The sequence below is a fragment of the Oryctolagus cuniculus genome, chromosome 3 (genome assembly GCF_051225735.1).
Source record: "Oryctolagus cuniculus isolate XC-2025 breed Fujian yellow rabbit chromosome 3, ASM5122573v1, whole genome shotgun sequence".
In the NCBI taxonomy this organism is placed as follows: Eukaryota; Metazoa; Chordata; class Mammalia; order Lagomorpha; family Leporidae; genus Oryctolagus; species Oryctolagus cuniculus.
In genome coordinates this window covers 146,346,839-146,368,407 of record NC_142869.1, presented here as the reverse complement: position 1 = coordinate 146,368,407, position 21,569 = coordinate 146,346,839, and the positions used below count along the sequence as shown (strand labels likewise).

Below are 21,569 nucleotides of genomic sequence, written 5' to 3'. Positions count from 1 at the left end.
ATTGCTTATGGGTTTATGACTGAGCAAAGAGAACACAAATTTTGAGTTTTTTTGCTAATTATTATGGTGAGAAATTGTAAAATTTCTTGTTCCTATAGTGCAATTTAGGTATAGTTTTTGTTGTGGTCTTCTATTGTTTAGACCAGAGCTATACTTAGAAAATAGACTGCATTTATGAACAGAAGCTATTTAGTTTGAGTCCATGTGATGTGGGACAGTGCTTTATTTCTCATTACTGCTATTATGTTGGAAGCACTTGTCGGAATGGTTAAATGGTGCACTGGCAATGATAGAGCCAAAGGGTGATCTTCACACCCTTTTCCCTGTGACACAGTTCAACTGTACTTGTTTCCTTGAGTAGATGGATTAGGTTCCCACTTGGATGGCTTGACGTCGAGCTGAGAACATGTTTCTTAGAATTCCACAAGCTTGAAAACTTAATATGGGGTCCAAATTCGGCTTTCTGGAGTGATGTTTATAACTAACCTGATGGTTTGGTTCAAGAGTAAAAGAACAAACTTTTCATTTATTTCCCTTGGATAAGTGGACCAATCTAGTGGGTTTTCCCTTGGCCTTCTGCTCCCCCTCCTCCAATAAGAGGCCATTTAACAGCAGGACAACTTGCTGTTGCAAACAAGAAGCAAAAATAACGATGACAATGCTGGAAGGGGCAGGGATATCGACTCCTAGCATTATTGCATTCAGTCTGTCTTCAAGTCTGGCCAGTTAGGATGTGTAGGAAGCAAGTCAAAATATGGAGGTCAAAAAGGCAATGTGTGATAGTGGAAAGAACACTAGACTATGGGTCACAAACTCATGCTCCAGACACAGGTTTGACATTCTGTTATAGGTAAGTTCCTTAGAACTTTTGTTAGCCTCATTTTCCTCATAGCGCCAATCAAGGATATGTTATGTGTTAAAAGTGTGAAATCAATTATATAGATAGATAGATAGAAACCTATAATGTATTTTGCATCTTGGCTGTTTCACAGGATATTTTGAATTCCACTCCAGTAACTTTCTTAGCCTTCCAACAGCTAACATTATTCTTGCTAACTGTTTTTTGGTTATTTTTATATTGTTAGGCCAACAAATCACTCTCTCTGCACTTTACTAGAAATTTAACATCCTAATTCATGTTTCTGAGCCATTTTATTTTTTCTCTTTATACCTTTCCAATTGTCATCCATCCTTCAAAGGCTGGGTAAAATCCAATCTTTCTTAAATAAAAAAAGCATCATCACCAAACACTGAGAACTTTTAGTGTGGAGTATATTATCTACAAATTTGGTACTCAGAGTGAGGTACAGGCATCAGCAATTTTGCCATCCCCTGGCAGCTTTCTATTAGTTAATGCCTCAGCCTACATTAGCTGAATCAGAATTTTTCCTTTCACAAGATCCAAAGGTGATTTTTATGCACATTAATGTTGTAGAAACATTGATCAAACACTCATTCTGAAAAGGACTCATCCAACAGAGTCATCTGCTTCATTTGTGTAACTACTTGTCCTTAAGGATATTACAATCTACAAGTTCAGAAAAAAATGTCCTATACTAATGCCAGTAGTACTGCTTCTCAGAAAATAATTTTATTTGCTTTCATTAGAAAGAAATATACTATTAGAAACTGTTGAAGGAAACATAACATATATATTCTGATTCCTGAGTATTATGCAAGAGTAGACACTGCACATATGAGTGCTTATGTTTAATGTGTGCCTATAGAATTCTATTTTACTGTTTCATTCAATGCGAAGGAGCAAACAACAATGGTAGTACCCTATCATTTTCTTTGAAGATATCAAATATTGCATTCTTTTAGAAAGGAAACTAAATAAATCTGAACCCCATTCAAATGCAGTAAGAGCTGTAATGTGATGATGCATAACTTGTGTTGAACATTTCAATGTGGAGAAGATCTTGGCTGACCTGAGCACCTTTATCAATATGCTCCTGGAGGCCTCTCGTTTGCAGCTCAGGTGCATATTGTTTGTAGTCTGGCAAATCCAAGTATCAAATGAAGGGCAGCTGAATTGGCCCCTTGTCTTACTTAGTTCATGAATTAACCTACATGAAAGGAAGTAGATGGATCAAGTCAAGTGGTCATGCATTTCAGAAAATTAATAGTCAAGGCTTTATTTGATTATAAAAATTAAAAAATTCAAAAATGATGATTCTGAGATTACATTCCAAATCACTACACATACTTGCTAGGCTGGATCCTAATGGGCAAAATGAAACACTGATATCTTCCCCCACTTTTGCTAAAGTTAAATGATCAGTAATCACAAGATACAAATTACGTGTTGGGGAAATTTGCCGGATTTGTAGGAAAGCCAAGCAATGATTTATTCCACAGGATGCACGCTATGCTACAAATCAAACTATCCATTTGAGAAGTCTCATTTTCAGCTAGTTGAGGTGTTGCAGAGTTTTCGATGTGACATAAGAAGCCAGCCAGAACAATTAATTGACCTTCTAGAATCATCAGTGAGATCCTGCATAATTAGATCAGCTTATAAATTTTAAAAAGAATGAGTATGAAGAGTTCAATAGTAGGTCATTTTCTAAGATAGATAAAAACATGAGTCTGCCCAGTTATTCAACATGGATGTTCGCTAGCAGGAAGGAGTCATGAATTCTTTTTTTAAAAATATCTGCGTTTTTCGAATTGTACCAGAATTCCATCTGAACCTGGTCTAAAACCAGTCAGTTCCTGATTATGCCATGAACTGTCAGAGTATGACACGTGCCCAGTGTACATTGTGGAATTCCTGTTTATGTGTTTGGAGTGGAGAGAGCAACACTATTGTGCTGACAGTACACATACTGAGATCCTTACATTTTAGAGCAATAATAGAAAAATCCCCAGGGTCTATGTTTCCAATTTCTACATAACTTTTTGCACAGTTATTAAAAGTTAAATGGACAGCATCCTGACACTCAGGTCAATTGGTCTGACAAAAGTTACAAAAATCTCACTTAAGCCTTGCGAAGGGTTCTGCACGGTGTATTTTGTGTCACTGGTGATGGACATTAAACTCTACTTTAAAGAGATAAGGATGTGTGTAGGGTTCTGAAATCTACTTGTGAAACAGGTGATTTACTGTTCTTTAAAAGGGACAGTGGTGTTCTTGATTTTGCTGTCACAAACAATTAACGTGCCCTACTTTAATTTTATTAGTTGAATGTATGACCTGCAATGGGGAAAGTTATCGAGGCCCCATGGATCACACAGAATCAGGCAAGATTTGTCAGCGCTGGGACCATCAGACACCACACCGGCACAAATTCTTGCCCGAAAGGTAAAAGCACTGAACCACGCTTCCCACAATTCTTTCCACAAGCTGTCATTTTGCTCCATGACAAGCAGTCATGAACATTCTCTTTCTATGACATTCTCCTGGTGGGGCTTGGACCTAAGATTCAGGATTCCCTGATTGCTCAGGATTCTTCTGACTGAGGTGTTGGAGTCAGGGTACATGGAGGAGACTCTTAGGGCAAAGAGATTTATAACAGGTGCATGATTACACAGGCCACACTTTCAATGGGCCTTGGCTGAGGAGATTAAGGTTCCTAAGATCCGGGAGGTCCTGAACTTGGACCATTGCTGAGGTGCTGAGTGGAAGCACTAACAGAGGCTCCCTCTTCCCTGCCAGTAATGTCACTAAGATGGCCAATTCAGTGCTGGTCATTTTGACAGGCTTGTGTTGTAGGAAGAGGCACCATAGCTAAGTACAGACTGGTCTCCTTGTAGACAGCTGCTTCAGAGACTCAGGTACTCTGGACTCACATAGGTAACACCATGATCTAGGTCATGTTCATAGAGAGGGAATGAAAGGTGGAACAAAAATTTCATGCTTGCTTTCTCCTGGGGGCATTATTTTTATTGCTTTCTTTATTTGAAAGGTGGAGTGGCTGAGAGAGAGGGAGAGAGAGAGAACTTCCAACCTCAGGTTCACTCCTCTAAAGCCCACAACAGCTGAGCTGAGCCGGGAGCTCTACCTTTTCTCCCAAGTGGGTGACAGAAATCCAAGTTCCTAGGCTATGTTCTGCTGCCCACCAGGTGCCTTAGCAGGAAGTTGGGTAATAAGTGGAGGTGGATTTCAACCTCTGGAACTCTGGTAGGAGGTACACACATTCCCTGCGGTGCCTTAACCCACCATACCACCATGCCCTCCCTTAACTGGTGTATTTTGAAGGTGCCAATATGGATGGCCAGTATGCTGAAATTAGGCAGTTAAGTCTGTCTTCTTCACCAGGAATAGATTTTGAGCTCAAATAGTTCCCCAAACTAAGGATGTCTACAATTTATTTCATATAAAACTTTTAAATTGAAAAAAAAAAGAAATTCCAATAAATCCCTTTATTTTTCTGATAAAAGATAAAAACCATGATGAAATGCTGGAAGTTGTATTTTCTTTCTCTTCCCCCTCCTCTATTGCTTTCTGTTTGTTTTTTTTTTTTTTATTAAGTGAAATTAAAACTCACTCTGGTCTATCTCTTAAGAGCATTTTTTCCTTACCAGAGAGAAGAGAAGGGATATGGTAGCAATTAGTATCAAGTCACTAATTCAAGACTAGATTTAAAGGGAGGTGGGCTGGGCTGGGGAGAAGGAGTTGGGCTCCTTGCTCTGGTGGAGGTGAGGGCATGACCTAAAAGGTTCTGTTTCCCACATTGGGCTATCATTAGCAACAGAGCTATTGAAACCCCACTTGCAGTGTGAACTTAAAGCCTGCCCTAGTGGAGGGCCTGTTTTCTTAATGAGCATTCTACAGGGGGTCATGTTTATGTCATCTGTCCTTCACTGGGGCTCTGTGAGAAGGGGACTCTGTTTGGGACCTCCGTTGGTAGACAAGTACCAAATGGACCTAGCTTAGCAAAGGGGATGGCAGTCTGCACTTTGGGGAATGTGTCAATTAGTCCATTTAGTAGTCAATGATTAGCGGTCCTTGCAAGGCAAGACAGAGGAAATGTCCTTCTGCCCTAGCTAGTGGTATCCACACTAAGAGGGGAGTTGTTTTGCAAGCCGAGGGCTGGGTGGTGACTCCAGGCAGATTTACGTGACACTTTTCTTGGTGTGGTTTGCAGATATCCCGACAAGGGCTTTGATGATAATTATTGCCGCAATCCTGATGGCAAGCCGAGGCCATGGTGTTATACTCTTGACCCTGACACCCCCTGGGAGTACTGTGCAATTAAAATGTGTGGTAAGTTAGGGTCAAATTTATTGCTTCCTTTTCCTTTCATGGACTGGATCTAAGCAGGCGATTATTAGTGAGGCAGGTTAACAACTATTTTACTCAATGCTTTCACGTGTGCAGGTTTTAATGTTTCTAAAATGGGTTACATCATCCTGCCCCATCTTTTGCATTTTTCAGAAAGCCGTTATTTTGCAAGAGGTAAAAACAGAAGTTCACACATAAATGGAAGATGTGTATGCCTTGTGAGAAAGTCCTAAATGTTCACATGCTATCAAGAAAATAAGAAAAGTCCTCATATGAAGAGAAAGCCCAGGGCAGGTGTGCAGCATCACAAAGTCAGTAGGACAGCAGAAGCTAGGACCTTGCTTCTTACCCTTCAGTCCTGCATCCTTCCTACCTGTCTTCCTTGGGGACTCAGCAGGAGCTGGCTGTGAACTCCTCTGGTGATTGACAGAGGCTGCAGTTGAGAAGAGTTAAGTCCAATAGGAGCTGCACATGGATGTCTTCAGTCTGCCGTAGCTGGTCCCTAGGCCCCAGGCTGTCCTTGCACCCAGCCTGTATGATGATCCATCCTGTGTTTTTAATCAGTCTCTACTATCCTTTTCTTTTCCTTTTTTTTTTTTAAAAAAAAAGATTTATTTATTTGTTTTTAAAGTCAGAGTTACACAGAGAGATAAAGAGAGGCAGAGGGACAGAGAGAGAGAGGGAGAGAGAGAGAGAGAGGTCTTCCATCTGCTAGTTCACGCCCCAGTTGGCCACAATGGCCGGAGCTGTATTGATCCAAAGTAAGGAGCCAGGAGCTTCTTCCGGGTCTCCCATGTGGGTACAGGGACCCAAGGACTTGGGCCATCTTCTACTGCTTTCCCAGGCCATAGCAGAGAGCTGGATCGGAAGTGGAGCAGCCGGGACTTGAACTGGTCCCCTTATGGGATGCTGGCACTGCCCTAATGGGATGCTGCCACAGTACCAGCCCCTTCTATAAGATGGTCCTTATCTAGCTCTGCTAAATTTATGCCAAAAAAAATTTTTTTTTTCTTGTGATATCCTTGAAGTCCAGATACAGGGTCCTCTCCTCCATGGTTAACTGACACATTTTTGCTTTTCTCTGAAATTGTGTGAGGAGACTTCATGGAAGTTTAAAAAGTTCATGGAAAATGGAATTAAAAGATGTTTATTTTGATGTTTGAAGTCCATGTAGAGTTTCATCATCATACACGTTTCCATGAACTTTCTAAAGACCCCTCTGTAGACCTGTTTTTGTTTCTTTGAATTCAAATCTCCTTTTTTACAACTGGATTCTAAAGTGCTTTCAGATCAATAGATTTCATAAATACTTTCAAGTGTCACACTGTTATAAGTTAGCTTGATAACATAAAGGTTTGCACTTATATACAGAGACATAAAATAAATAAACTGCCTAAGGTCGGGCACCTGCAGCCAGGGTAATGTGCATAGTTATGAGGACATGGATAGGTATTTGCATCTTTCCCCATAGTAGCATGATGATGATATTTTTCTGGACAAACCTGATCCAGTGTTTTTCCCACTGCACCCATGCCAAGGTCAATGTCGCTCAACTGTGACTTGCTAATAAAAGGAAATGTTGTGGACACCTCTTGTACAGCCCATAGAAACGGGATGTGCCAGGCATATGTGGACTCACTTTAGGGTCTAGAAGCTTCTCAGAGGGAAACACAATGTTCCCAGGAAATGAAATCACCTGCTTTATCCTTGAAAATAAAACAAGGGTCCTGTGACAGTGTTCCGTCTGTACAGATTGGGCTAGTTCCACTCATTGACTTGTTTAATCTTCTTAATCTTTCCTTCATCCTAGACCAGTTAAGGACAATAAACCAACTGTTTCCCTTCTGTTGTTTTGTGTTTTAGGTGATCCTATAAGTCTTGTCTCTGCAATAAGACCAGTGCCAACACACATGCGTGCACACACACTCACCTGCAAATTCACCCTTTGACTGGCATGCACACACTAAGACACCCAAGTGTTGCCCTCCTCTTCAGTTCAAAAACAATATTTAGGATATTTTAAAAAATATATTAGGAGAGAAGGCAAATAGAATTAATATGATGCTTCCTGACTATTAAAGTCTTCTTTATTTTTTGTGAAAAGAGGAATTGACCAATGATGAAATTGACATGCAATAAATTTAATGGCTTTCTTAGAGAGTAGTGCTTATCAGATATTAATTCTAAGAAAATTATCATAGAATTTGTCAACCAAACTTACAATATTAAGATTAAAATAATCTCCTGAGCTTTGGGAATAGTTTAGAAATACTTTATTAGAGGATGATATTTTAGTTTAAGAATATGTGTACCTATGATAATGGCATAAAAATAGAAATAAAGCGATGGTTGTTTTATTGAAGTGAATGAAGTACAACCTTAGATAATCTTTTTTGAATGTTTTTTCAAATGTTTATGCCGATATATAGCAAAACTTGAAGTGCAAAACCAGGAAACTTGGTGATGGTTTCCATTGTATCTTAGTTTACTATTGAAAGTTGACATATTACCAAAGATGTTTTATTGTCTCATAGCTTCTGTGGGCCATGAGTCTGATGTGACTCAAGTGGGTTCCTTGCTTAGGGTCTCACAAGTTCGTGATTAAGGTGCCCACCAGTCTTGCCATCTCATCTAAGACTTAGCATCCTAGTTCAAGTTCAATATCAGTTTCTTGTGGTTGTGGCTGAGATCTCCAGCTTCAAGAAGCTGCCTACCATTCTCTGACATATGACCCAGCCCACAGTCTGGCAGTTTCCTTCTTTATAGTAGTAGCACAGTTTTTTTTTTCCCACTTACTTGCACTGGTTGTAACAGATAATTGATGATTACTTTATATTTCTATCATTAAATTCTTGGGTCAACTTTCTGATTCTATCAAGCTAGGTCATCCTTGATTTTTAATGTGTTTAAAGAAAAGCTTAGAGTTGATGATTGTGTCACCCTGTTGATGGTTGAATGAAGGTGGTTAAATTCTGATTTTATCACATGATGCCTGTATTAGAAAATCATAATTGCCACAACTTATCCAACACCTAGAGAGAGGCATTATCTATCTCATAATGATAGTATTTATTTCACTTCTACAATGTGGCTGTGATTAGGCCAGGTGTGAAGACATGTGTGCTCACAGCAGCTCTGCAGTATTGAAGATGTGGTGGGTGAGTTTACATGGGTATGGAGTAACAACAGAAAAATTAAAGAGGATGAGAAAAGCTCAGTTGATATGAGGCAGATCAAGCAGGAAATGAGAAGAGCTCATCTGGTTGCCATGAATGGAAATTGAAGCAGGGGAAGTGGTCCTACTTTAGGATTGAGAGTAGTGATCTCCAAACTGCTGTCCAGGAAACCCAGGGCCATAGGAAGATTCTCCGAAGGTTCTGTGGGCACGGACATCTTAAGGGGCCTGAGCTCCCAGCTCCTTTGCTTCCTTATGGATACTTCTCCAAAGTCCTCTGTCTGACGTGAAAGGGCTCCTCAGCAATCAGGCGAGTTCAACACCCTAAATTCCTTTTCTCTACTACCTTTTCCCACTGTACTGAACTCTTATCCCTCCTGGATTTTGTGATAGTGCATTGCTCTAGGGACATTAAACTTAGTGATCTTTGAAAATACTTTAAAAATGTTGCTTACTGTGCACAACTAATAATTGTATATCTATGCAGAATATATACTTACACATACACATGTGTGAATTTGCATGTATGTATGTCTCTGTGCATTTAGTATATTGTGCATTTATTGCTCAAATCCTGTGACCATAGGAAATTTAAAAAAATTAACTTCAGCATATGAAAGTCTTTCAGAGAACTATGATGAGGTGAGGCAGAACAGACTCTCCAACATAAAAGAGAAGCCAATCTTGTGAGTCAACGCAATAGGCAGGTGAGAAAATCAAGATGAGGAAGAATAGAACAATATCAAAAAGGTAGACTGCAATGCAGGGGGCTGGTGTCTGTGGCACAGTGGGGTTAAGCTACCACTTGGACACCCCATCAGAATACCAGTTTGAGTTTCAACTGCTCCACTTACCATCTATCTCCCTGCTAATGGGCCTGGAAAAGCAGCAGATGATAGGCCAAGTACTTGGGCCCCTGCCACCCACATGGGAGACCAGATGGAGTTCCCAGCTCCTGGCTTTGGCTTGGTCCAACCCTGGCTGTTGAAGATATTTGGGGAGTGAGTCAGCAGGTGGAAGATGCTCTCTGTCTTTTTCTTTCTCTCTCTGTTGCGCTGCCCTTTAATTAATTATTTTAGAAAAGAATGCATAGTTCATGTAATGACAATTTGGATAAGTGGGAAATGGAACAAGGACGAAGAAATGGCTAAAATATTGCCCAACTTGTTTAGATGAAGCATATGTAAGCATGGTATTCACTGAGAAGAGAGAGAGTAAGTTTAGTTCCACTGAGTGAGATGCATGTGGTTGGCTTCTGTGTTCACAGCAAATCTAAATTCAGCCTTCTGAATTAGGTTTTGGAACATCCCCAGTGAATAGTAATGGCAGAACCTGAGCCTAAGTCAATGCCTCCAAGCTTGAGGAGAACACCAAGACGGTTGTTGGCCCCTTCTCATGGCATTCATTCAATAAGTACTTTCTGAAAAGCCATTATTTGTCAAACCCTTTCCTTCGTTTTGGGAGACAGAAGGGAACACATCAGACCAAGGCTTATGGGAGAATTGAATTTTTAGAGCTTTAGCACAAGTGAGTAAGCAAAAGTGGAAGCTGTGTTGGTATTGGGATATTACACCTTTCAGAGCCAAGATTTGAGTGCTGCTGTCAGTTCCTCATTTGCTGAATGAATGATAAATTTGTCCCTGTCATTTGGCATCTAAGCTTCCATGTTACAGTCAGCGTATCTATCCAAGGGAAGGAGGAATGTCTCTTGTTGTCTGACGGATGTGTGCCAGGGCACCCTGGGACAGGCCTTCCTTACCTCCCTTCACCCCGTCTTCCTCAGAAGGAGTATCTGCCCAAATGTCAGCAGCCCACAAATATTTCAGCTATGTGACTCTTAACAGAGTTCTGGGCATAGGGGATTTTAAAACATTGCGAATATATAACAAGACTGAAAATCCCATCAAGTGCCTGAATGAAGCATGGAGTTTCTTAGATTTGTCCCTGAAATAAGTTCCTATTTTGAATAACAGTTTGTTCTATCTGTTCGTTCACTGCTTCTCAGAGAAATAAAAAACTGGTTGATACTAATTGTGTTTCTCTGAAGTGAACTTCAATGGGTCCTCGGTATTTGAAAAATTGCCTGGTGATTGATGTCCCTTGGTACATCTCATTAATTAGTTACACCAGTTCACAAACTATACCTTTATATTATCTATTGTTATTGGGAAATCCAAGTTATTTATGCGGGTTATAAAAATTAATACTCTACTAGAAATAAAAACAGTCTTCAAAAGTTGATTAATGCATTAACAATTAAAATTGTAAACTCATTGGATGTTAATAGATATATCCTGAATGAAAAAGTCTATATTTTCCAGAAAAATAGGGAAATCATTGGCATTGTAGTCAAATATCTTTAATGTCACCTCAATAGAAAAAAGTTAGGTTTTTTTTCATATTTCCTTCTGCCTTCAATATTTTGATATATCACACATCACAAGTCATCTGGAAACTCCACTTTGAAGTACAAGTGTGTGTGTGTGTGTGTGCGTGCGTGTGTGTACGCTTACATGAAATTTTAAATTATTATTTTAATTGTATGGGATACGCAGTGATAATTGCATACATATAATCAATGTTGAAGGTCAAATAGTTTAGTCAGCATTTCTATCACTTTAAATATCATAAAATTTTTTGATGAAGACTTAATAACTGTACATACTTATGGTATATGGTAATGTGATATTTCAGTAAGTTGAATTGTACTGATTGAACCAGAGTAATTAATGTTTCCCCCTCTCCTTGTCATTGCTTTGTTTGGAATTTTTGAGCTACTCTCTTTTATTTGTTCATAAAATATGTATTGGGTTATTGTGAATGTCATCACCCCATCATGCTATGGAACAGCAACACTTACTCCTATCCAACCGTGGTTTAGCATCCATAAGTCAATCTACTTCTGTTTCTCCCCTCCCCTATCCTGCCCAACAAATCAGTTGTATTTTTAGCCTTCACACATGAGAGAGAATATGTGGTAACTGTCTTTCTTACTCTAACTTATTGAACTTATATAATGGCTTTCAGTTCAACCATTTTGCTGCAAATGAAAAGATATTCTTTTTAGTGGCTGAGTTATATTTACTGTGCATTGATACCAAATATTCTTTATCCATTCATCTGTTGACGGTTTTAGGGGTATATTCAATATCCTGGCTATTGTGAATAGTGCAGCAATAAATATGATGGTGCAGCCATCTCTTTGATACACAGATTTAATTTTCTGTAGATATATATATATCCAGAAATGGATCATGTGGTAGGTCTATTTTTAGATTCCTGAGACATCTCCATTCAGTTTCCCGTAACAGTTGCACCTTTTCTCTGCATCCTGGCCAGCATTTGTTGTTTCCTATCTTTTTGATAATAGCTAATTGAACTGAAAGTATGATACCTTTTCATGGTTTTGATGTGCATTTCCATCATGGCCCGTGATAATGTTGATATTTCAACATTATCATAAAGAGTTTTGTTGTCCTGGGCCCCAAAAAGCGTCTTGGAAAACTTAGGTGCCCCTGGATTCTTTCAGAAAAATGTTTACTACTATGTAAGAAAAATAAAGTTAATGTGGTTCCCTTAGTGTACACTAATTGGGATGGACTTTTACGTGCTGTCTGCTTTGATTGTTTCCAGCCTCTTATACCTGCAACTCACCCTGGTGGAAACCTCTTCTATCATTATCTTTTTCTTTGATTTTCTTTGACAATATTATAGGATGGTCTAGTCTATGCATAATTGGTCCTAATATTTACCCAGATTAAGATCCCAAAGCCTAGAATAATCCTAGACATAGAGCTCTCCTCTGCTCTTCACATGGATCCGTCACCAAGTCCTGTCATTTTTGTCTTCTACATAACCTCTCAAACATGGACATTTCACTCCATCCTGGTCTCATTCGTCTAAGATGGCATGATTTGCATGATAAATGTTTGGCCTTCTGAATGGCATTGCACTTCTATCCATTGTTTTCTGCTCTAATCCCTTCTTTATAAGGCAAAGAAAATGATGTTCTTAAAAATGAGGTTGTGTCATTTCTCATCTGGGCACTCCACCTCCCCTCCTCCACCACACACTTGTACAACTCCTACACTCACCAATTAAAAACTCTCCAATGATTTCGTTTCATCATCCCAGGATAAAAACCAAACCAAACCATCCTCCATTCCCTCTAACCTCATGCATGACTACCTACCACATTTCTCTTTGCTCTCTTGCTCTCTGAGCCACAGTGTTTTTTTTTTATTTTTTTCCTATACCACCTATCTTCCATGTCCTTGTTATGCTGCCTTTACCTCATTGGTCCTTCTGGTTTGAATAATTTCCTCTTCCTTTTTCACCTAGTTCACAGTTACTTGTTCAAATTTCAACTCTGTTGTCATTGCTCCCACTATCAATTCTGTATTTGATCTTCCTGATTTGGTCAAATCTCATATTATATTTCTTATTACATATTCATAACGCCATTCTCCTCTCCTGCCAGGTACTTCTCAGTGTCTTGGTCTTGTATTTATTTATTGCTTTAATTTAATTTAATTTTATCTTTTAATGGGTGTCGCTCCCCCTCTTCGTGGAGGAACGACACAGGACCCTGCGCTGTTCTTTTGTCTGCTCGGCCCTCCCCGGGTTTGCTGCTGGTTCTTCCCGGGTTGGCTACCGACCCTTCCACCTCCGTGGAAGGGCGGTTCCCCCTGCCACTTTCCCCACTTCCGCGGGGGAGTGGCACACTGCCAGCCGGCTCTCTCGGGGGCTGCTCAGGTGTTCCTTCAGATGGATGTTCCTGGTGCATGTTGTCTCTCTCCTCCTTTATAGTCCTCTTCCACCAATCCCAACTCTGCTACCCACACGCCGAGTACACTGCTCTCCTCCAATCAGGAGCAGGATCAGCTCCTGCAGGTCATCACTCAAGTTGGTGAGAGGCAGCTGCGTAGAAGTTGTTACTCCCTTCTCAGCGCCATATTGTGGGAGAGCAGATGCATAGAATAAGTCTTAATTCCAGTAACAGTCTAGTCCGAGTTGCTCCCCACAAATGGGCAGAGTTAGACAGTGAGAGAGAGAGAGACAGAGAGAAAGGTCTTCCTTCCGTTGGTTCACTCCCCAAAATGTTCGCTACCGGTCGGTGCGCTGCGCCGATCTGAAGCCAGGAGCCAAGTGCTTCCTCCTGGTCTCCCATGCGGGTGCCTTCCTGGGCCCACTGCCCTCCTGGGCCACAGCAGAGAGCTGGACTGGAAGAGGAGCAACCGGGACAGAACCGACGCCCCAACCGGGACTAGAACCCTTAGTGCTGGCACCGCAGGTGGTGGATTAGCCTAGTGAGCCGCAGCGCTGGTTGTATTAATTTTTGAAATTGTTTAGATAATAACTCTTGTTATGTGAACTTGCAAGCTCAAACAAAGCAAGGGCCATGTCTGTTTTTTTTTTTTTTCTCCTTATGCTCAATACAGTATATTGCCCATTACTAGAGATCAGCAAATATTTGCTGAAGTAATGAGTGTTACCTTCCCAGAAACTGGTAGTTTTTCCTTTTTCTTTCTCAGTCTCCTGGTGTTTCTTCTGTGTGTCTCAATGTTCATGTAAAAACTTGATTTTCTCATATATTACCAGCCAGGAAGATTTTGCTACATACCTTTTCCCCAGCTCATACTCAGGTTTCATTTCTCTCCTGAGCTGGTAATATTCATTTGTTCCTTCTGGTGTGGTATTGATGAGTTTTCTCTTACCAGCAAAATGGGCCAGTCTTGTCTTATTTTTATCTTTATTTTTCTCCTCTTCCTCCTCTTTCTTATTTTTTGAATTTCCAGGATTATTTTTTAAATTTTTTAATTTTTTAAAAAGATTTATTTATTTATTTGAAAGTCAGAGTTACACAGAAAGAGAAGGAGAGGCAGAGAGAGAGAGAGGTCTTCCATCCGCTGGTTCACTCCCTTCACTCCCCAGTTGGCTGCAATAGCCGTAGCTGTGCTGATTCGAAGCCAGGAGCCAGGAGCTTCTTCTGGGTCTTCCCATGCGGGTGCAGGGGTCCAAGGACTTAGGCCATCTTCTACTGCTTTCCCTGGCTATAGCAGGCAGCTGGTCCAGGATCATTTTCAAAGTAGGACCTAGAAAGATCTTTGGTAGCTAAGATTTCTACTCAGTATACTGCTGTGGACTGAATTTCATTCCTACCAAATTCTTAGTTTGAAGCCCTAATCCCTAATGTGATTATATGTTGACACAGGGATTTTAAGATGTAATTCATACTAAGTGAGGTAATAAGGATGCATCCTAATCCTACAGAATTGTTGGCATCAGAAGAAAATGAGATCTCTTTGTCTTTTAGCATAGGAAGAAAGTGGCCATCTGCAAGCCAGGAGCAGGGCTCTCGTTGGGAAGCTAATTGGCCTGCATCAAGGTCCTGGGTTTCCCAGCCTCAAGAATTGTGAGGAATAAATTACGAGGTTGAGTCACCAAGCTTATGATATTTTGTTAAGGTAGAATGAACAGGCTGTGTAGGTATGCTGCCATTGGTAACAACTGCAAAGTATGCTTCTTCTTAGTAACCAATGAACGTTGACATCTTCTTAAGAGAATGTACTCATCTTTCAAAATTCACTGTGTTTGTGCATTGGGAAATAATTTTAGCAAATTATTTTCTTTCTCAAAGAAAGTTGATTGTCTCATTGAATCTTATTGATTCATCCAAGGCCAGAATAGAGATTCATAGAAATAACATGTTATTGTATTCCGAGTCAGGCAAAAACAATGCTATCGATCCCCTTTCTTAAGGGAATAATTTTGTAGTTGGAGGTCTTTTCTAAATCATCTTCTAAGGAATAGGACTTCGGAATTAAAGGTTTTTCATGAAAGTCGTGTCTCCTGAGCATTTTGTACCAGAAGAGGCTTGGATCAAGTCCAGGGAAAAGTTTCAGATACAAATCCTGGCTGCACATGGAAAGCAAACGTGCAAGCAATTTGAGGTCTGTACTTTGGAGGTCTTTACTACTTTCCCATGTCAAGTTTAAAACAAGAAGCTCTTTATGACGAGCCTGATCCTGCCCTTTGTGGCCAAAGAGCACAAGCACAGATGATGGGAGAGTGGCTTCATACACTGTTCTCAACCTCCAGGGACCATTATAAAAAATCCTATTTCAGTTGCTCTTCGGTAGCTGGGAATAAGAAATAGTGGGTTGGGATTGAACTACTCCAAGGGGCGATCAGGTAGTTGTCCACTGGCTGGTGAAGCAACTTGCTCTTAGCACAGGAAGATGAACAGCAATAGCTGGTTCTCACTGGGAAATCTAGATTTTTCTTCTGTAAGGGTGTTGGCAAGGGTAGGGGATAGAATGATGAGTGCAAGATTCACTTATCATCCATGCTTGTGGCTCTTCATAATCAACAGGTGCTCTGGTGCTCTCTGGGTGGTATTCTCAGGCCCTCCTCGGGGTCATGTGGCCCCCTGAGAAGGCTCTGGCCAGCCCTTCACAGCAAACAGTTGATCACATGCGTCATTACTGATCTTACCCCACTGATGTCCATCTCTTGGGGGTGGGGAGCAGGATGTTTGTCTTAAGAACTAGGTGACAGTCAGTGCTAGTTCTTGCTCTCTGCCCAGACTTGAGACTCCCTTCCGAACATGACAGCATCAGAACCCAACACAGCCCCAAAAGCAAAGTGAAAATCATGTTCCAAGAGGCACGTCCTGCATCTGATCATGGCCTCTTAGGACAGAGAAAAAATTCAACAGCAAAATGCTGCTGTCCCTGAAAGTATTTCCAAACAGAAAACTTTGTGTCTGTCATCAAAGGGAAACATTCCTTCACTCCTAGGCCATTGAGGATCCCATTAAGTGTCTTTGCATCTGCTTCCAAAGCGTGGCTACCACTGACATGCCTGGCAAAACATTTGATTCGTGAGGAATGCTCAGAAGAGTTCCTGATATTTTCCGTATGAATTTGGTAGACATACTTGCAAAAATATTTGTGTATGTGGGATGCTGCTTTTTAAAAGCATGTTGCTTTGTCTAAACTTGATCAACTTCAGCTGATCTTTGGGGATGTTCCTGTGGTGGTTCTTTGACACTTGGTTTGGCCACAGGAGACTTGCAAACCTCCCTCCTTTGGGTCCATGTTAAAAGATTAAGTGCAAAAGAATGCTTCCCCCAACATTTAATGGGCTTTTTCCAATCAGTTATCCTGAAGCTTTTGTTTTGGTTTTGCAGCAGGTTTTGATACTTATACAGTAGGGCAACAGCAGGAATCTATTTTACTGCAGTGGAGGAATAATTCATGCTGTTTAAATAGTAAGTACGTGAGCAGCAGAGATCAAGCATTTAGATCACAGCGAAATGGCTACAGAACAAGTCATTCATCAGAGTCCTCATCTGCGAATATTTATTGAACAGCTCCATGAAGCCTCATGAGAATTCTTATTTATTAATGAAAACCACTTAATTACCTTGTTGTACAAATATATCTTGATTCCTCTGGGTTAGTGGTTCATACATTGTCATTTGAATTATATCATTTTTGTTTATGAGGTCACTTCTAGCAGCTGAATGTCAAACAGCATAAATACCAATGCACCAACTTCAGAAGGGACTTTGTAGTTAAAGAGAAATACTGCTAACTTGTGGTCAAAAATCATGAGAAATATTTCCAGCAAATAGAAACAAAAGGAAAAGAGAAACTCTCAAGATAGTTAACCTTATATATTTTAAGACTTAATTGGTTTGTTTGTTTGAAAAGCAGAGTTTCAAAGAGAGAAAGAGAGAGAGAGAGAGAGAGAGAGATGCTCCATTCTCGAGCTCACTCTCCAAATGGTCCCAACAGCCAGATCTGGGTCAAGTCAAAGCCAGTAGCTTGGAACACCATCTGAGTCTTCCCACGTGATGGCAGGGTCGCAAGTTGTCAGGCCATTACCTGCTGCTTTCCAAAGCACATTAGCAGGGAACTGGGTTGGAATCTCACTATACCGTCACTGCATCAACTCCTTAAGGCTATATATTTTAAAGACATGGATGTTTATTAAAACAAAAGACAAAAATAATGATGTTACCATTTAAATTCCCTAACACTTTTTTCTAGTTTTTTTAAAAGACTTACATTTTATTCATTTAGAGTTACAGAGAGAGGAAGAGAGAGAGAGAAAGAGAGAGAGAGAGTGAATCTTCCGTCCACTGGTTCACTCCGCAAATGGCAGGAGTTGGGTTGATCTGAAGCCATTCATTGATCAAGATTCATTGATCAAAGCTGATTGGAGACCTATTCAGTTGTGGTGTGGTGTTAGCATTAAGGATACAGGTTCTGAACTTGACACTGACATTTTAGGTGATAAATTGGCAGTGAAATATTTTTTTCAATGTTTTTATACAAATGCTCTTTTGTAATACAGATTTGCCTTTTCACAGAGACTCCTAAACTTAGAAAATTTGCTCTCAAATTAAGAGAAATGCTCATTCATTCTCTATTAGTGCTAAATTTTTTTTATCATTCTTCTTAATATTTTCTATTGATCATGTGTTGATTTCTTAAGGAATTAAGATAATCTTTATTTACCTTAGTAAACTCACCGTACTTTTTATTTATTTATGTATATGGAGAGAGAGAGAGAGAAGGAAAACCCTCATTTCCCACATGGCACTGGGCTGGAGCCAAAGCTAGGAGCCGTCAACTCAGTCCAGGTCTCCCACATGGGTGGCAGAAATCCAATTACTTTAGCCATCACTGCTGTCATGTAGGGGTCTGATGTAGCAAGAAGCAGGAGTCAGGAGCTGGTGCTGGGTACTGAACTCAGCTACTGCGGCACAGGCATTCTAACCGCTCGGCTCAACACCCACCCCTCTCTCTTTTTGTACAGTAGATTTAAACTTGTTCATGAATTTCAGGCTCTATGTTTGCTTCAGATGTTCATTGTCATAGGTCATTTCCACGAGATTGTAACTTTAAGAAGTTTTTTAAGAACAAATCACTTTGAAATTCTGATCACCTTTATCTAAAAACACATGCTGGAAATGATTCTTGATATTTAATTTTAGGTTGACAGTGTAGGCAGAATGTCTAACTCCCTCCCCTCCGCTCAGCTTGTTTGAACAATGCCAAGTTGCCTTTGCATAGCAAAGGAGGCAGCTCTCTGAACCTGTGTCCACAGGTAGAGATTCCAACAAATAACGCATCATCCGAGGACTGTCTTCCTTTTGGCCCCATTGTTTTGGTTGCTGTCTGGAAAATCGTGCAGTAGAATAGGTTCATTTCTGATGGGCTTAGCCTTGAACTCATTTCTCTGGGGTAATCTGGGCCCACATCTGGCCCTGGGTGGTCCTTGTTGACATCTGGGCTCAGGGAGCCTGGGTCTGTGACTTGCATGTTCACAGTGCTTGAGAACAGGAGTTCAGGAGTAAAGAAGGCAAACAATACACATAAGCCAGCAGGAGAGGAAGGAAACCCAGGTGTTCCAGACAGGTGACAAAACCCAGACAAAGTGTGTTTGCAGTGGCTGCCCTAACTCAGAACTTACTCCAGTGTAAGGACCCTGGACTCTCGATGGAAGTCCTGAGTTGGTGCCTGAAAGCTGAGTGTCTTGGTTCCTTTTCTGAGAGCTTGACCTTGGCTCCCTGTTAGGGAGGCTGGGAGTCAAGATGAAATGGCTGCATCAGACAAAGACCTCTTGAGGAGCTAGGTCTCATACCTAGGCTCTCTGGCATGGGATGCAGACATCTCAAGTAGAGGCCTCTCGGCTTCACCAAACTCCTGCTTCAGCCTACCTGAGCACCCTGAGAAAGGCATTCATTCCTCTTCTGACCCAGTCATCTCTTCAAAACTCCACCTCCTGAGGCCAATGCTGTGGTGTAGTGAGCTAAGCCTCTGCCTGCAGTGCCATCATCCCATATGGGCGTGGGTTTGTGTCCCTGCTACTCATCTTCCTATCCGACTCTGCTGTGCTGTGGCCTGGGAAAACATTAGCAGATGGCCCAAGTGCATGGGCATCTGTACCCACATGGGAGACCTGGAAGAAGTTCCTGGCTCCTGGTTTCAGATCAGTTGCTGCCATTTAGGGAGTGAACCAGCACATGGAAGACCTTTCTGTCTCTTTGTCTGCAACTCTACCTTTTAAATAAATAAGTAAAATCTTAAAAAAAAAATGCCACCTCCTAACATGGCCACAGTGGTGGTCAGATTTCAACATGAATTTCAGAGGCGACAAACCATACTCAAACCATAGCAATGGAGGAATCCAAACTTCTCTTAAGATATGAAGCGAATGAATTGATTGATTCCTGGGGAATATTTATTTTTGCCTTTTCCCATCATAACTTTATAACTGGATGTGAAATACAGCAAGGCAAGCTTGACCTTTCACCTGTTTCTCACTTACCACCCTTTCAAAGACTTTTCCACACACTCAGTCTCTTCTTGTCACTTAGCACCCACCTCACAACCTCAGAAATATAGTAACTTAATAGCTTTTGTTTTGGTGAAATATTGTAGTTCCTCAAGAGCTTTGAAATTCATCTGATATCGAATTCAAGTCACAAAGGACTTGTGTAACCAGCAGCAACACTTTCTATACAAGACCTTTCTCCCAGGTCGATAATTTGTGTTCTTCCTGAATCAATGTGTATTACCAAATCACTATATATTAATTTTCTGGCCTATTGGTTCACAATTACTGCTGTATAGATCAATTCCTGGATATTTTCCAACCCCATTTGAATTTCTTTCTAACTTAGGATATATGAGTCCTATTTTCATTCTCTAAAGTAGGTATGTAAGAAATTGAGACTTTTTGTGAAATGACCTGAAGTAAAGGTATGAATTGGAAAATTAATGGAAATCTGAATGTACAACCTATTCCAGTGGCTGGGGTGGTCATCAAAGTAATCTTTCCCCCTCTTTTCAGAAACCTTCACAGAATAACTTTCAGCTTAGAATGCACTTAATTTGCCTAGGCTTAGTTCCTGACACTTAAAGATACAAAACACCCAGCCACATCTTGTAGTTAACTGTTTGGGAGAAACACATTTTAATGACATTTAAGAGCTATTTGAAACAATTTACGGTACTAAATGTCAAAAATGTTCATGGGTGTGCGTTGTCTCTGAAGACACATTGAATTCTGACTTCTCCTTTGGAAGGGAGGTAGTAAATTTAATTCCATAATGGGGTAAAACAAAGCAATTTATTCAAAATTTAAGCTATCCTTAGCAATTTAAAACTTGAGCTTTAACCAGGGGTATCTTGAATGATCATTTAGGTTGCAAAGATAGCTAGGAGATTTGTACCAACTTTATCAAACCATAAACAGTTTCATGTATGTTTTGAAAAACTAAACAAATTTTAGAATGTCTTGAGTTATAACTTAGTACATATTAAACACAAGGTTGGTGTTGTGGTGAAGAGAGCTAAGCTGCCATCTGCAATGCTGGCATCCTATATTAGAATGTCAGTTTAAGTCCTGGTTGCTTCACTTCCAGTCCAGCTCCTTGCTGATGTGCCTGGGAAAGCAACAGAAAATGGCCCGAGTACAGACCCCGGCTACAGGTTTGGGAGACCTACATGGGGTTCCTAGTTCTTGGCTTTGGCTTAGCCCAGCCCTGGCCATTGTGGCTGTTTTGGGTTTGAACAAGTGGATGGAAGATCTTTCTCTCTCTACCTCTCTCTCTGTTTCTCTCTCTATGTCACTCTCTTCTTAAAAAGATCTTAAAATAAATCTTAAAAAGAAGTACTATTTGTATTTTTCAAACAAAATTTTTAAAAATATTAGAGGTAAAAAGGAGACAGTTCTGGTTATGGTAAAATGTAATTTTATACTTTTTTTTTTTTAGTTTCTGAGGGTTTCTTTATCTCTGTGAGTTATGGTAAGCATTGCAATTGGATAAGCAGGAAATAGACCTTTGTAGCAAAACTGATTTTCTTAACACTAACAAATTGATTAAAAGAGAATCTTAACATATAAACTTCAAATAGATTTGGCATATTAGAGGGCAATCATGGTCCATTACATCACTGATTCTAGATATTTGAGCAATCTGATTTTAGGAATAATCACATAATCATTCAGAAATACTACCTGTTCAGTGTATATAAGTTTTAGTGATAAGTGAGTGATAAGTGAAACTAAAAGGTCTTTAAGGAATTTTTCAAGCATAAACTAATTTCAGGTTGTAATGAAAGGGAAATTGGAACAGAGAGA

At 40.3% G+C, this 21,569-nt stretch overlaps 1 protein-coding gene across 3 annotated transcripts in view; it reads left to right on the top strand.

Moving 5' to 3' along the window:
- HGF (hepatocyte growth factor) overlaps positions 1-21,569 on the top strand; it is a 74,836-nt gene that overhangs the window by 20,108 nt on the left and 33,159 nt on the right. For all 3 annotated transcript variants that reach the window (XM_089327986.1, XM_008258178.5, NM_001168707.1), the window contains 2 exon segments: positions 3,187-3,307; positions 5,094-5,212. In XM_089327986.1, the coding sequence (XP_089184112.1) occupies positions 3,187-3,307; positions 5,094-5,212 (240 nt within the window).